Below are 17,938 nucleotides of genomic sequence, written 5' to 3'. Positions count from 1 at the left end.
TTTAACAGTATCTCTGAAAAAGACAGTGGAAATTAATTAGAATGTGAATACTACTACTATTGGTGCAGTAGAGCTACAGCAGTCTCAAGTGTATGCATTGGAAATGGTGTAGTTACTCTTACAAACTGCTAAGTGAGGGGAGAGTTGGGTGGTGGCTTGGTGTGTAGTTCACACAACAGAAAGCCACTGTCTACAAATAAAAATAACCTAAGAATCTCACACCTCAGTTCAGAAGATTTTTTTTTATTTTTTTTTATAAACACTACCTAAAAAACATTTTCTACCATTCCTTAAATTAACAGCAGATTAATCAAGGGTCACACACTAGGTACACAACCAACATGTTCAAAGGTGTTTTAGGAGGTGAAAAATGTAACCTTATTTAATTAGCATTAATATACTGCCATGACATGAAAAGTTGGGAGTTATAAGCCATTAGTGGTGGGAAGCAGAAGGAAAAATACAAAAAGTGAGAAGGACTCAAGTACAGCTTAACATGGAATGCTGTATTTTGATTCATGCTACAAACATCAGATAAAGACATTTCCAATAAGGACAGGTGAAACGAAAGCATATGAGAAACATATGTAAACCTCAAAACATCATGTCTTCATAAATGACATGGAGGCATAGTGAGTAGTGCTGCTGCCCCACAACTCCTGGGCTCTATTAATGTAGGCTGAATCCCTTCTCAGTCTGTGTGGAGTTTCATGTTCTTCCTATGTCTGTGTGGGTTTCCTCCCACAGTCCAAGGACACGTCTCAGGTTGATCAGCGACTAAGTTGTTTGCAGCGTCCGACTGACCTTCTTCGTCATAAACTGCATGTCTGGCTACCCTGCGATGGACTTACTGTCCAAGTCTAACATCTGACTACCACAACCCAAGCTCATTGTCAGTGAGTCATGTCTTCATGTAGCAAATGCAATGTTACCCCAATGGTGACAACACCCATCACACTCCAAACCCCAGCCTTTTAAAACTTCAGAGAAACCTAAAAGCAAGCAACTTTCTAGAGATACATTTTAACTCCTCTTCATCCTGCAAAGAGTGAATTTACTTTAAAAAGCCAACTAGTGAAACCAAGTTCATCTGCAGGAACAACAGAATGTGGGGGGGGGGGGGACACTAAATCCAACTCCATACAATGCCTAACCAAAACAAAAGTTAAAGGAGCAGACATGTCCCTTTGAGTGTTGCTAAGGTCAAATGAAATTCAAGCTCATGCAGACTGGCTGTACCATCCAGCCAACAAAGTGCACACTTCATGCCTTTCATGGAACGACCTGCACAGATCGCAAGGGTCTCGCTGTACCATTTAACCCCTGAAAGTAAGGAACACACCAGCAAGTGGATACCAGGCACGGCAAATAACATCTTTGGTCATTCTTACGGTCAGGTTCAACACAGTAGTGTTCTTTCATTATGCACTTATTAGTCAAAGGCCTCCTAAAAAGTGAACATCTATCCATCACAGCAGACACAGATCCAAGTCAACAACATAGTGATTGAAGGAAAATGTACTTACCACTGAAATGCATTGTAATGGAAGTAAACCATACCAAGGCCATATAAGAAGGCAGCATTCTGAAAGAGGCGGACAAGGAACAAATTAAAACCACATATATGATATGGCAATCAGATTCCTTTCTAAAAAGACTTTCACCATTGACATAACACAGAAAGAAGTAAAACATGAAAATGCACTAACAAACTGGAATTCATCATTTATGCATGAAGTAAGTCATAAAATTAAATACACTAATACACAAGGAATCAAACCACAAATGGATGGAATGTTTGCATTTTATTTCTGTCCCACCTTTATAGGGCAAATTACTATGTTACTGAGCATGAACACTATAATGTTCAATATTACAAAAAATAACCGCACAGAAAGCCATCAAATCTGAACTAACAGATTACTAAAACAGCCCTACACATACGGACAGAAGTGCACAGGAAGCTGTGACAACACCTCTGTTGAACTACAGTACGTAACAGCATTTTAGCCTACCTAAATTTACCCTGGGTCAGGTAAAGCCCAAATTCCTGTACTCCGTTGCTGTGCCTGTAGGTCTCTCAGAAGCCACCTCAGCCAGCTGATATTAAGCATTCTTTCAGCTGAAAACAAAACCCCTGCCTTTGTAGATTCAGAAGACCGACCGGTGAATGGGGAAGCAGAAATACCTTTGTCTGCATTAACGTTCCAAGTAAACTGCCATCTGTAACCTTCACAAAGGAACATCCTTTGAGTTTTTCAGAATAGAAAGAGGAATCCATTGTAACTACTACTGCCAACTATGTAAGCCCTTTAAAAAATATGACTCCTAGATGACACAATGGAGCACATTTCAATGTGGGGAAGAAAACATAACAGTGACTAGAAAATATTATAGAAGAAGAAACGTTTGGAACAATTTAGACACACTAACCATAGAAACTCACCACAGATTTTCACTTCAGCTGCAAAATAGTGAATGACTCAAAACTGAAAACCACACACCTATTTCTCTACCACAGGACCAAAGCTAAATATTCACAGAAAACACAAGGCACTTCCTGTATCTGATGACTTCTTGCACTTGGTTTATACACTACAAGGCTCTTTCGACACTTCCTTCACTTTTATAACCACCTAAAGGACAATGACAAACAAAAATTTGCCATAGCTGGGCTCTGTCAGACATAGACTTCATGTGATTCAACTGATCCTTCCCAGGATACTTGTTTGTTACTGTGTTTACTGCAATGGCATCAGCCTCCTGTGTCCAAGAGCTCAAGACCTTTCTGTGACCTCTATGTGACTATAACCACATCTACGGCATCTTGGGCACACGGCATCCCATCTACAACAAGTGCCAAAGCCTGTACTGTGGGATTTGGGGGAGCAGGCTCAGTGGAGGACCAGTGCAATGTAGATTTTTTTTGCACCCAAAGCTCCACTGCATGTGGTTATGTTTCCCCTGGGACTTATTTCTAGTATAGGTGATAAATGCTTAAACTGCAAACTTCCTCAGGACATCTGTAGAACTGTCAGGTCTAGTGGCGTGGGATGGCACTGTGGACACATGCAATCATACAATTCTTTTACTTCACTGAAAGCGGGGGGGGGGGGGGGATTTCATACAGGGACTACACTGACAACTTTGGATGTTTTTACTCTCTACCTACCAATAATCACACCACTAGGTTTAAGAAACTGAAGAGGAACACTTTAATGGCCTTTTTTAATTTATAAATTGTAAACACTGCAAACAATCATCTGTATCCCACTCCGTGACAATAAAGGAATAGCCCATGTGTACCAACCTGTCAATCATCATGAGGAAAACACTTCTCATGTGTGGAAGAAAACAACAGCCCACAGCAACCAGATCACAACCTGTAGCAGACACCTCTTCCACAAATAAAGTAACTTTCAGATCTCACTGGGACATTCAGACAAATATCACAATAAATCAGGAGCTGAATTCCTTTCTACTGTAATGGTGATGATAAACTGACCTTCAGTAGATTCTTGAAAGGCCGCATCATTTTAACTGCTCTCTCCGATACCTAATAAGATGACCCCCCTCCCCCAAACAGACCACACACTGCAGGCACTTCAGTCCAACCTCACAGTGAAGAAATCAACTGGTTCCAATTGCAGCCTCTTTCTGGTGTCCTGCCAAAGTCTGCCTTACTACCATCAGTCACACTTGACTTACTGAGGGCTCTGACCTCTCTCAGTCATACATATTTGTGTGACTTTCTTTGCAATTATATTTATATGCTGGGAAAAAATAGACACAAAGCAAGAGAAACTTGGCAACCTGGTATCCTACATCTGTTAAGGCATACTTCAATATATTAGCTGACCAGTCTTACTCAACTGATATTCTAGATAATTCAAACACCCAACACTTCTCTTCCCAACCTCAGAAAGGTCAAGGTAACAATTCTAAAACTTACTAAAAGCTACCGCATGACAAAGACCTTGCTGAACCTGTCAACTCATGTTCTACCTTTGAAATTTCTATTTTGACCCCAGATATTAAGCATAAAGTACATTCAAGCTGTTGCTACCAACCAGAAGAAAATATATGCTGAACAGCTTTATTAGATGCAGCACATATTGGTCTCATATGAGAGAGGCCAAAGGAATATTCCAATAACCTTTTAACCTACGTCAAGGTGTGTCCCCCCCCCCCTGCCCAATTTCAGCTGTTCGCTAGAAAGTTTTACTCTGCGATTTGGCAACTTACTCATTACATTATGAAGTTAAACCACATGTGTATTTCGTGGTAAACCTCATGTATTTTGATTCTGACCAACTATAAAAACACAGACTCGATGCAGGTAGCATTCACCAAAGTACTGACAGAGGTATTAAACTCAATGGAAAACTTAGAAATGAGGAATTAAGAGTAGCAGCTTTATGAAGCAGTCAACATGTCAATCTACCAAGGACTTCTTTAAGCCCAGCCACAACCCCAAGGTTAAGAACCCCTGATGTAAAGCAATGTGTCTATTTGACTTAATATACAAAGTACCATTACCTGTGACATAACTTCAAATGAAGTCTGAAGAACCACAATTTACACACTTGGGTGATCCCCAGGCTTGGCTGAAGTATAACCACCACATAGGAGTTCAAATTAAACCATCACAGAGTTGCATAAGGCCAAATTGTGCTCCCCAAACTAAAGGTTACAAACACTAATCCTCTTATTGGTTTACTGAGTGCAAAGGAAAATGTAAATACCATTTAGTCACTTGCTGAAGGGGAAAAAAAAACCCTCAGTTCAAACTCTGAATGCACCTTAGGAAGCAAACTGGCACAAAGCCCCCTGGCTGTGTTTTGTACATACTAACTGAGCTACTCAAAAATTTTCATTACAATAAAAGTCCGACTCATGTCACTTTTAATTACTACTTACCAGGCCCAAAAAAGGCAAAGCTCACTTCTCTGAATCTCCTGTCTACTCTATAAAGTTAAATTATTTGTCAGAATTAGCTTTGTACTTCCTATCAATTCTGCATGGTGTTGCTCATGTAATGTTACTGTTAATGTGTTTATTTAAAAAATATCGTACTCTCTACAAACACTATATGTAGTTACCCATGTAACACATGCTGGTTTAAACAGTGACAGACAAACTGACTTTACCTCGAGACTCAAGCCTCTGCATCTACATCTTTGCCTGTTGATGAAATTTACTTGTTTTTTTCCCCCTCAGAGTTCTACGTAACTTTGGAAAAAGTATCAGCTAATTGAAATAAATGGAAAGTAAATTCAGTCCTTATGCAGTTACTAAACAGCCTGTACTTCCAATGTGTCTACGTGCACACCTCAGGCTTCCAAGTCAAGTGTCTGCCAAAGCTAATTTGCCACCATGTGACCTAGTCTCATGACACCCAAACATTTATCATTTACATACAGAGCAAGAAACATTACATGAGCAGTAACACCCTGTTAGAGCAAAAGGCAGAGAAGCCCTTGTGTTTACAGACTGAGGTCATATCCCAGGTTTGGCTGTATCTCACTCTGTGCCCCTGGCAGGACAAGCCAAGTATTTCGGCTGCAATAGCAGGGTGAAAAATAAGGCCCGATGGGCTCTTGAAGAGTATCCACAGCAGTAAGCCTGCACAGAGATCTTTAGTTCAATAGTACAGATGTGACGAAGTTCAAATTCAAACGCTGTCGAACTTAGAACATTTTTGGCAGATCCAAAACCTGTCGAATTTTAGCAACGCTTTTTCATTGAATACGAATTTGATGTGGGGGGGAAAAGAGCAGTCAAAGCAACGCAGTTCATTATAGCTTTTATTTATATGTGTTGCCCGTAAGCCTAGGCAAACAAGACAGCCTGTGATAACTGATTATTGTACAGTATTACATGCACGCTGGTATACATGTTCATATTTCAAATCACTACTGAATGATTTGCACCTATATTCACAAATAAAGGAAGGCACAGAAATGCATTAAGCCTATTTTCTAAGACTGCATACCATGTATTGCAGTCTATTGAACAGCGTAAGACGATTTGTGTAAATTCACATATATGCAGCCGTTTTCAAGTAAAAGTACAGACTAATAGAAATGAATGTTTATATTCTCACTAATATTTAGAGCACAAGCCTATGTTATTTAATTACTGAAAAGGAAAATTATTCCTGTGTGTAAAGGTTAAAGCAAATAAATATTTCTTTTGATCTTTAAATTGATGTGCATGCAGATTAGTAAAAATGACACTTTCCCTTTTAATTTTCATTAAAAACTGCACATTCACATCCGTATGGATTTATATTTTTATTTATTTGACAGATGGAGATTTTGATCAGCTCCATCACATCCCTATTAAATACCAAAAAGGACTAAAATAATATGCTAAGTATGGTTTCTGCTATTGTTCACAGGACATTTTTTTCACAGAAATGGTTTTTCTCACAAGAACTCAACTACATAGTGCACAAACGCACCCTTGGGACAATGCAGACAAAGTGTGAGCCCATCTCTCGACAAAACCAGCACCCTGTACCTGTGATGCCCATGATGAATATACTTCAGATGTACTACATCTGTGTAGTACAGTTTTGTAAGTGTAGTTTTGACAAAGGCTTTGTCATCTTCTGAATTAAAACTTCCCTCACATACAAAGCTTGCTTTGCTCCTGAAAGTCTAGAAAGAGAATTACAGTAAAACAAATTCTTCACTACCATTAATATGAAAAGGGAAAATTATGCATTAATGAACCATAAAAATGTAAATTTTTTTCCCCCACCAACATGCAAAACTTCCTGTCTAACCTTTCAAACAGAAAATAAGAACAGCAAAGATATCTTTAAATCCAGGCTTCAGACTCAGATGTTCAAAATCACATATAAAGTACATAATCTGGGTGGTCCTTTATACCCTTAACCCCTCACCATTCATCTTACTATTATTTCATCTTTTGTTTAGCCATTTTATTCTGTTGTTCTTGAGCAGCACAGTGGTATACCAGCTGCCTCAGAGCTCCTGGCTCAGTCTATGGGGAGTCTGGATGTCCTTCCTCTATGTCTTCCCCCCAGCTCTCACATCGCACCCATGCTTCCTTGCAAAGCATCTACGCTTCCAGCTGTTGTACTGCTGAGCAAGCTACTCACCCAAAAATTACGCCAGTAAAAATAAGTAAATATTTATAAGAGGACTAACAATGTAAGATGCATAGGAGAAAAGTGTCAGTTAAATGAATAAATGTTTCCCCCCAGGTGTTCTGCTTTCATCCCACAGTCCAAAGCAACAGTGAAATGGAGTGTCTAAGTTGCCAGTGAGTGAATATGACCGCGTTTGATTTCCCTGCAACAGACTGGTGTGGGGGTCCTCTGACTTGTTCCCTGTACTTCAGGGATAGGCTCCAAACTACACTGACCTCACACTGCACAAGCAATTATTGATAATGGATTGCATCTATTGTCCCTTTTGACATTTCTTCAAACGTAAATTTGATTGCTTTAGAGTTGCAGTTCATTGTTTTAGAATTGTAGAAGCTGCTTTTAATCTAAAGAGGCAAGCCTTCTAATTATTGGAACCACCTGTAAGGCTCATAACCTCTCTCTGCTGAGCCGCTTGGAGTGTATTATTTGTGATACAGGAATAGGGAATCAAATCCCATAGTCATCTAATGATATTGCTTTTTTGAGAGCACTACATGCACTTTATTAATTGAAGTTTTACATTGTGAATTGTAAATTTAAATTGTGATTAGGAGTCGGCAATATTCTGGTAGTTTTATGCAGCTACTTGTGATTCTTAAGTACGGTTTGTTTCCTTCACCATATTCACACATCTGCAGCTAGGTCTCTTCTAAGGTAATGCATTTACATTTATTCACTTAGCTGACGCTTTTCTCCAAAGCAACTTACAATGTTAAGTTACAATTATTTACCCATTTAGGCAGCTGGGTAATTTTACTGGAGCAATTTAGGGTAAGTACCTTGCTCATGGGTACTACTGCCAGAGGTGGGGATCGATCCAGTGACCTCTGGATCTAAAAGCTGCAAACCAGCTCTAACCACTACGCTACCAGCTGTCGTGCACAAACTATTTTCTATCAGATGTGCGTCGCTTTGGAGAAAAGCATCTACTGAATGAATAAATATAAATTGAAAGGAAAGGCTTTAATTTGCCTTCTCAACCTCTTCAGCACTGTTTTGCTTCAGGGCTCATAATCAGTATAGATTTCACAAAAGATTAGTATAGATACGAGAGAGTCAAAACATTTCTGAGATGCTTGGCAAAGGTCACAAGACAACCGAGAAGATATGTCCCACAAGGGGGAGGATGGTTGCTCACTTAGTGTTGTTCTGTATGTTACCAAGGCTAATATTCTGAGTGAAAATCTCTGTTCTTATAAGGTATTTCTCGTAAATGTGAGTTGACTGCTCATCATGACAATTTTTTAGTACAAGTTACATTTGCATGGAAGTCAGAATTCTGATGAAAGGAGCCTTGGTTATATGAGGGAAGCTTGGCCTAACAAAATAACTATGGTCCACCAACTGATGTACACCATTCTGGCAGTGCCCCATTTATTCAGGTATGAAGGGACCCATTCAAACTGCCAGATGGGTCATGTGGAAGGACTGAGGGCATCAGAACAATTCATCTTCTTCCCAGCTCTCACACCACATCCATGCTTCCTCGCAAAGTCAAACACTTAAGTACCAGGTTTAATATTAGGTCAGGTACTCACCTTCCAGTAGTCAGACTGTAAACTGTAGTACCTCTGGTATGCTGATAATGCTACAAGAAAATAAGACATAGGTTAGTATGACTAATACAGTGTTTAACAAAAAAACTGGCGCAAAGCTATATTATTTTCAGTATGGGCCATTATAGCAAAAATATGATATACCACATATTTGTAAATGTTAAATAATGAGGCAGCAACAGTTTCAAGGAAAGTCATTGTTTCTGAGCAGCAATTAGAGAGGAGATTGATGTTTGCATTCTTAATTCCCGTCCAACAGCAACATTAAAACGTATCCAGGAAATAGCAGTGCTTTTTCCATTAGAGACTTTCATACTGGCACAAGAAGAAAAACAATCTAAATAACAATTATGCAGCACAATACACACTCCATTTGGGTGGGGTACAGCAGGACTTAAGGCTGAAACACCACAGTGCCAATACTCCAACTATTTACAAACAAAACAAAAATGTACACTACTTAGAAAATCCTTTTCAAAAAGTCCAAACAAAGAGAATGACTTGAAAAGATTAAGAGGTTTAAACTGAAAGGAAAAATATGGGTATGCCCATAACCCTTATATATCTGCAGTTAGAGAATGCTTTATATCTAGCAGCTGAGTGAAAGTATAGCTCTGGAAGTCAAAGGGGCATAAATATTTTCTGTATACTAAATAAGGTCTACACTTTGATTAACTAGTATTAAGTTTAGTCTAAAAAACAAAATAGAACATGGCTTAATGCAAGTTCAACACGTCTAATCAAATCTTGAAAAAGGAGGACAATGTTCATTTTATACAATGTAAAACTAAAAAACAGTTTAAGATCTGCAAGTTAGCAATTTAATAAAGCAAGAAAATGAATACATAAATTATAAAAGGATTAGGGAAGAAAATTACGATATCAGCAGTTACATGCCATGGTTTCAAACACCCATGAGAAGTCTGGGTCTGTTATCTGCTAAAAAAAATTATTTGGTTTCACAAAGCATGTGAATAAAGAGGATTATGTCTTGTGTATTTTTGAGGTTTTAATTTAATTCTCTATGGTAGCATTTAGGCAACTGTACAGTGTGCTTTAATTTTCCAGCTATGCAAAACAAAACCTGGTAACCTTTAAAAACCCACAGGAGTAACGGATACAGTCATTAGTCACTGCATTTGTTAAACCAGCATGTACTGTAAACCCTGGGTGTAAAAAAGATTACCATAAAAATCTGTCCTTGGGCTTTCAGCAAATCCCTAAACCATAAATATTGTTCCTAAAAGTTTATACACTCAGTGGAAGGTAGGAATGAATTGAGGGAAATAAAGTGTCAGGAAAACAGTAAGGCACTCATTGTATTTTTTGCGAGATGCACATAGCTTTGGAGAAAAGTGTCTGCTAAATTAATAAATGTAAAAACCTTGCAAACAAATTCTAAGGGTGAAGAGATACATGTACTAATTGTGTGACCTCTACAACTCAGCTAGGCATTCAGACACTGTGTACTTGATGCATGAGCTTTACAATAACCACAACATGTTTAAATAGATAGGAGACAGTGAAAGTGACAGCATGTGCCCAACACAGGGAACACACAAGCCAAAAGGAACACAAGCTGTAGTTTCAACTCTTAAAGAGGTATTCATGTTAGTTACCTGTACAGTCTATCAGCTCACCTGGAATTTAAAGCAGAAGTTTGCGTTCCATGGGACGCAACAAATGCTAAAGTTAGAAAACCTTCTCCCTCTTGTGGGCTGGAGTGGGCAAAATTACTTTTTGATCCAAAACCCTCATGGGAATCCACTTAAATTTTCTGTAGCTTCCCCCCCCACATCACAAATAAAGAAATATATTTGATATTTTACACAGACTACAGGAATGTCCAATAGCATTGTTTATGCACTAAAAAGCTCCATTTAAAAGGAAACTGAGAAAACTGCACCCCCCTACTACTTAGTAATGCAAGGCTTCCAGAATTACTAGGAATGTGGAATTTCTCATTTTCTCTGAGGAGCAACTTCTGCTACAAACACTGACTGTGTGGTTTTAACTTTCCTTTGCTTCAAAACGTATGTATTAAACATGGAATTTCAACCATGGCACTGGGAATTTGCTGTGATAATAGCTGTTGAGTTTTTGGCATGTTCAGCAGTTGAATGAACGGCCTGATTCAAAGTACACAGAACAAAAAACATACTACGAGAGGACTATGCCATTTTAAAATTGTCTGAAAATAAATGAGTAATGGGCAGAAAAACTGTTAGAGGGCATTCTACAAGTTGTATCACAAATTAATAGAAAGTTTACAGAGGTCACCAGGAACAGGGTTTCTTGTAACGTGGAAAAAAAAAGTTTTCCAGTAGCTACCATTTCCGTATTATGTTCTGTAAAAACTGAAGATACCGCTATAAAAACAAAAATTCACCTTTAATTTAAAAAAAGTTTAGATGCATTACAGTTACCAATATACAGTTACTTAAAATGAAGATACTCTCCCCACAAACTCCTGTTTAATCCACATTTGTCCTATAAACGTATAGGACATTTAAATTTTTGCCAGTTCCAGCTTTCTGTATTATCCCAGCTTTTGTCTCTATAGAAACAGCATGCCAGTTCTCACTGGCACAGTAAGAACCACTAACCCTCACAAATGGAAATGTGAGGAACTACTGTGGTTAATGTACACTTTATGTCCATCTACCACCTCAGTGGGTAAACACATTGCATGCAGTCTGACAAATACATGTGGAGAGAGGTAAAGAAAACAAGTAATAAATTACCCAAAAAGCATATTTATCTTCAAAAATGTGTTAACTCAACGGTCCATTACTTGAAAGGCCTGTGTAGTTGACACTAATTTCCCATCTGCAGGATACAAAAGGTAAAAAATATGATGGGTTCTGTATATTGAAGAAATTAATAAAACAGGATGTCTCCAGGGGTGACTGAAGACAACAGGACAGAAAGGACAAGAGAACAGTTGTGAAGAAGTAATGTTATAACAGATGTGGAAGTAATGATCCTCCTCAGTGAGAAAATGTTGCAGACACAGACAATAACTACACGGCATTTAAAAAACTGAGCACTAACACTTTGAAGAGCAGCTGAAAGAATCACAGAATGAGAATCCAGTAACAAGCAATAAAACAGGACAGGGAACAGAGAGCACCAGCTTTATAGTTTAAAGAGACAGAATAAAATAAGACTACAAATAGCACTAAGCAAAGAGAACAACAAAAGGTAACAAATCACTGCCAGGGTAAATCAATGGAGAATCACACACTGAAGGTCACATCGTAGGTGCAGCTGCTGTTTACGGTTGCAAAGTTACACACACAATTAATAGATTCTTGTGGGCACGGCCCTTTCATGTATCATCTTATTCATCCCAAACCTCTACAGTGGAGCTAGTTTGATACAGCAGCAAAGGAGCAGGTAGAGCAACAGAGTGTTTACATATCTGTACACAGAGTCTATACGCAAATCAGATTGGGAAAACGGGCAGTGAAAAGCCTCTTTGTCCTGTACATCATCACTTACAAAGACAAGAAGTGCTGGCTGGTGATTTACTACACTATCCTGTTTGTACAATACAAGAAAAATTGCTCATGCACTAATGAAAAGAAATTAACTACAATGCCAAAACTTAGTGCAATTTTGGTTAGGAGCAAAAACAACATACAGTAGATTCTTGTTAATTTATCCATCGGTAAATCGGGGAAGCCATTCGGAACAAATTTTAAAGAACAGAAAAAAAAATGAAAACAATCAGAGATTGCTTAGCTTGATTGGGGCACCATACATTTGATGAGGACAGTGACTCCTAAATACACAATTGTAATCACTGCAGGTGAGTGGCTTGTGGGCCGATACTCAGTAAGGAACAGCTATATTCAGACAGCGTAGCGGTGATTTTGTAAAATTTCAGACCCTTAAAGATGCCACAAAGACTTGACACTAGCTAAAAGAACTGCCTTACGTGACCAAAGGAAATGTCAGCCGCCCAACACCACTCATCGCCAGGAGGCGAAGACAACTGGAGTGTCGAAATCTACAATCACACAATTCTCTGGCAAGCAGCAGGAGGGCACATTACACGAAGCATAGCAGATATCACAAAGTCACTGAAATTCCTCCAACATCATGAACTACATTAGTGTTTGACATTGACTTTTTTTAACCATAAATATTTTTCTGTGATTTGTACCACTTGCTTCAGAATTCATTTTTGCTGCTCAGTAAATGGTAGTTTGTCTTTTGTTTTATACCCATTTAACCCTTCACGTGAAACTCAACATAACTGGGCCAGCTCCTTACTTGGGCCAAAGTGTTCTGGTTTCGATGTGTCCCAATTAACCAGAATCCACCATATACAACATGGTGATACATGATGAAACTTTTTGGTGCATATTCACATTAATCAACACTTTGCTTTTCTCAGCCATCTCACCTGACAATGTGAGGACAGTTCAGACACAATATTAAAATGCTTCTGCTTACCTTTTGAGTAATCCTCCAGTAAGAGGTTGAAGTGACCTAGTTGGCAGAACAATTCTGGATCAACTTTTCCTTCAGCTTTCAGAATTACGGAATCGTAGCAGCGAACAGCCTGTTAGAGCAAAAAGGCAGAGAGGAATTACTTATTAACGTTTTCACAAACTGCCACAAGACAAATCCAGTGTGCTAAGGGAGCAGCTGCACTGTACATATCACAGCATAGCTTTCCCTTTCAAAATACATTCAAGACATAGCTCTCACCTCATCTTACAGCAAACCTCTGCCACAAAGTGATTTATGGCCACTTCTAACAGGTACACATTTTACTGGAGTAAATATTAGGGCCTCCCTGAGAAAGGGAGGAGGAGGGAAAAGAAAAAAAAAATAAAAAACCTCCCATATTTTGAATAAAAAGTAAATATGCCTAAGCTTTATAGTACCCATTTGCACATAATAATATATTTCAGTCCACGAGTGATGAAAACATCTCTTCTGACTGACTCAAAGACTAAGCTGGCATGGCACTGCAAGACAGAGGAGGAGACAGTGATCCTGTCCCAAACTGACAGCACATCAGGGCAAGTAACACGCAAATACATCCAACTGTTTATTCTACATCCTCCAAGCTGCTCACAGGAAGACACAAACCTCATGACGTGATTGAAGACTTTCACTAGGAGTACCTTCATCATGAGGCAGAGACCACAGAGACTGACTGCATCCCCATGCATTGTCGTCGACTACTACTCGACTTGTTTAACACATTTTCACTATAAGCAGCTAGGACCACATTTGTCAAAGTGGAAAACTACACAAAGACCAAAGGTGAGGGAGGCCAAAGGCGGGGGGGTATATGGTGTAGAATGGTTCCAATTCAAAAGTTAAAACCTGTCAAATGAAACACCACACTGCATCACAAATTTCCACATATTTTTTCTTTTCATTTTTGATCCAGAATTAAATGTTACACTCATTTGAAAGTTTGAGTAAGTCAGACAGCACAGAGGAGCCAGTGATGTTCGGAAAGCAGGGAATCAATGCTCACAAGCACAGCGCGACACCAGGTACACAGGATAGAGAGACACACACACTGCCCATTGGCTGAAGGCGCTTGTCCCAAGCAGGGTTTGCGGTAAACCGGGGCCTAACCTGGCAACATGAGGCGTAAGGCTGGAGGGAGACGGGACAGCAGTCCATCTCAAGGCATCCCAAGCAGGACTCGAACCCCAGACGCGCCAAAGAGCAGGACCCAGCCAAACCTGCTGCGCCACCATGCCCCCCGCAGGATACGCACAAACTGATCAAACCTAAACTGACCACACCAATGCACATGGCATTAAAATGACCCTTCGGGTAGCCTGAACAGAAACCATACATCACGATACAAAACAGCACTTTGACTACTGCCACACAATTTACTGGGAGGAAACCAAAACCCGCTTTTTACAGGAAGCACGTACATGGCTGTTAGACTGGGGTCAGACCGTTAAAAAATAAAGACAATTCTCCAACACCGTCAACATGAACTGAATCTTTCCTTGTTGGCAGTTAAGGCAGACTACCAGTTACAGGCCATCTGTACAGGCCAAAGCGTTGAAACCTCTGACATGTTTATTCCCCAGAGAGTCTCATTATTTAAACAGTCAAAATGAGCAGCTATTAGCACGTTAGCAACTATGTACCCATCAGGTCTGCCAGCAAACAATGAAAACTGCTGCGAAGTTCAGCATAGAGCACATAGCAATTCCATTTCACAATACCATGGAAGAAACAGAACTAACTTTGTTTAGAGCTGCTGGCTTTGGACCCCAAGGTCATAGGTTCAAATCCCACCTCCATTTATACTACACTTGAGCAAGGCAATTACCCAAAATTGTTCAAATAAAACTGCACAACACTGTAAGCTGCTTTGGAGAAAAGTGTCAGCAAAATGAATAAATGTAAAATAAACGGGCAGCACGTGGCCTAGCATGCAGCACTGCTGTCTCACAGCACCTGGGTGGGTAGGTGGGTTTGATCCCCACTCAGTGTCTGGAGTTTGCATGTTCTCCACATGTCTGCACTGGTTTCCTCTGGTTTCCTCTCACAGTCCAAAGACATGCCGTTCAGTTAGATTACTGAATCTGAGTCACCCGTAGTGTGTGACAGAGAAAGTGTGTTCCACTGATGTAGAATGGGTCACTCATCCATAAGTAGTGTATCTTGCAGTGTAAGTCACCTTAGTGAATAGGGTGCGGGCTGATAACTTCTAATGAACACTACATAGCGTTGTGTCGGAGAAAAAGTGTCTGCTAAATGAAGTAATGTAAATGGATCCAACATTTCCTACCGTCTAGACTGTTAACAGCAGGTAGGGAGATGTGCTAGAGAAAATGAATGGTCCATTCTAGTTCTCTCTCAACTGCACTCTTCAAGCTACACCACCGTTTTCTATTGTTCAGCTGACACCTTTGAACACAGTGACTTACAGTAAGCTACTTTTGTTCCCATTCTTAGAGCAGGGTATTCTTGCTGTAACATTCAAGTGTACCACAGTACTTGAGAAAGGTGTACTTACCCTTTATAAATATGTAAAAAAAATTAAGTACCTTAATCTTAGTTGCTCTGCAGAAAATCCTAAACCTTTTAGAGTTTCTCTGGAACATTTCCCTACCCGACATGGAGTGGGCTAGGAGTGAAACTGAAATGCAATAGTGAATATTTTTAAAATAAGGGGGTATAAATGTATTTTCAAAGATCAGCTAAGACTAAATCCTGAAAGTTGATGAACCATAATCTCCAATTCGCAGGTTAATGTATGTGTAAAATTTATGATTCTGAAACTGTGCTAGTAACAAAGGTCAGTTAAATTAGCATCTTCATTCTTTATTTTTTCAAGCAAAGAATAGCTAAGACGATATCAATCAACAGTATGCCAGCAGCAGCACTTCACGGAAGCAATTCATGAATTAAGAAACAAGCCAACATCATTTTCAGTCATTTTAGAGGGAACTTTCTGTATGTGGAAGCAAGGCAAAGTGACAAATACAGAGCATCAGTAGTAATCCTTAACGTGTCTATATCTGGACAATTAAGCAAATAAAAGCAGAATCACCCACCCATTTGTACCCCCGCAACACTGAAAATTGTAACCCCAGTATTGACCAGGTCTATCAACACAGTACGGATATCAGCACTGACTATTCAACAGGCCAAACCAAATCCGTAACAGACAACAAGCTTTAAGAATGGGAAAGACCAAAGATGTGTGGAAAGCATTGAACATCTCTTCCAAATCAGAGCACAAACAGTGAGTATATTTGTACTCATAGGTCCATCTGTCACACAGACAACACTAAACCACTCCCCTGGGCAAAGACCAGAAACCCTTCCAGAGTAGAACGTCTGCTCAGCTGATGAGTATAGAGTGCAGAGATTAATGAAGAGATTACTTGTGACATGACCAGTTTTGACCTACTGGCCTACAGTCAAGGATACCTCATTTCAGTTACCAAACAATCCATTACCACAGTGACATCACAGCCTGAAGAGAGATTCAGGGCAAAGGGCTATTGAAACAAGGGCAGAGATGGCTGTGATAAGCACTTTATTCCTGTGTTTAGTTCACCACCAAGAACACACACACAATGCACATGTTGCACGAGCATGCCTGTGTTTGTGTGGGTGTTGCAAAGGCTTCCCAGTGATGGCCACTCACACCAAATTCAGCAGCAATTGGGGCTGCGGAAGTTGCTCTTTCAAGCACAGCAACGCTTTCCGCCCAACTGCTTCACAAACAATAAATGCCATTTCTTTTGCAAATGTGCTCAGTAGTACAGCCACACTTGGGCAAAACTATTCTGCAAGAATGCCTACTTAATCTTTGTATATTTTTACAGGCAGTAGAGTACACAGAGGTGGAAAGAAAACGACTACATTTAGCAAGAGTGGGTGAAATACCCACTGAGACTGTGTACTGGCAAGACAGGTAGATGCTCCAAGACTAACAATGGGTTTATCAGAAAGTAAACCCATCGTAAATGGAAAAAATTGTAAGTCGAAAAAGACTGCAGCCGGTAGAATAGTGGTTAGAGCTACTGCCTTTGGATCCAAAGGTCGCAGGTTTGATCCCCACCTCCGGCTGTAGTATCCTTGAGCAAGGTACTTACCCTGAGTTGCTCCAGTAAAATTATCCAAGTATAAACAGGACCTTAACTTTGTAAATCGCTTTGGATAAAAGCATCAGCTAAATATGTAAATACGGTAGCGCACCTACTGAAAATCATAGCCTAGCCTACCTTAAACTGGCTCACAGCACTTACCACTGCCTACAGCTAGGCAAATTTAAGCAGGAGATACACATGGCTGTTTAGCAGACATGATGGGATGCAAAAACACAAAATAAAAACTGTTCGACGCCGTATCGGATGTTTACACTCGTTCGCATGATTGCCACAGAGACTGCAAGGGTGGTTGAGTGGCCCAGCATTGGGAGACAGTATCGTACAGCATATCACAAGCGCGGGAACAGATCGAAATTCAAAATTTGAAGTATGGATTCTACCAAATGCGTATCGCTATCGTACCATCGTAACTTTGAAATATCGTTAAGTCAAACATTCAAAAGTAAAGTAGCATCTGTACTGCACTGCATGTCCTTTCCTCCACACACATCCATGCATACATTTACATCTACCAACAGATTTCAAAAAACAGAACTGACAGAAAATATCAAATTCGGGCTTCCTATAGCTGCCCG

General features: G+C 39.7%; 1 protein-coding gene across 5 annotated transcripts in view; it reads right to left on the bottom strand.

Moving 5' to 3' along the window:
• The window catches only part of LOC108920542 (lysine-specific demethylase 6A-like), a 50,737-nt gene that overhangs the window by 25,409 nt on the left and 7,390 nt on the right, over window positions 1-17,938 (bottom strand). For all 5 annotated transcript variants that reach the window (XM_029257850.1, XM_029257848.1, XM_029257851.1 and 2 more), the window contains exons 3-5: window positions 13,204-13,312; window positions 8,722-8,771; window positions 1,527-1,585 (exon numbers count right to left, since the gene is read on the bottom strand). In XM_029257850.1, the coding sequence (XP_029113683.1) occupies window positions 1,527-1,585; window positions 8,722-8,771; window positions 13,204-13,312 (218 nt within the window). The remainder of the gene's footprint in view (window positions 1-1,526; window positions 1,586-8,721; window positions 8,772-13,203; window positions 13,313-17,938) is intronic.

The sequence above is a fragment of the Scleropages formosus genome, chromosome 14 (genome assembly GCF_900964775.1).
Source record: "Scleropages formosus chromosome 14, fSclFor1.1, whole genome shotgun sequence".
NCBI lineage: Eukaryota > Metazoa > Chordata > Actinopteri > Osteoglossiformes > Osteoglossidae > Scleropages > Scleropages formosus.
Note: the sequence above shows the minus strand (reverse complement) of the source record. Positions and strands in the feature narration are given on the sequence as shown.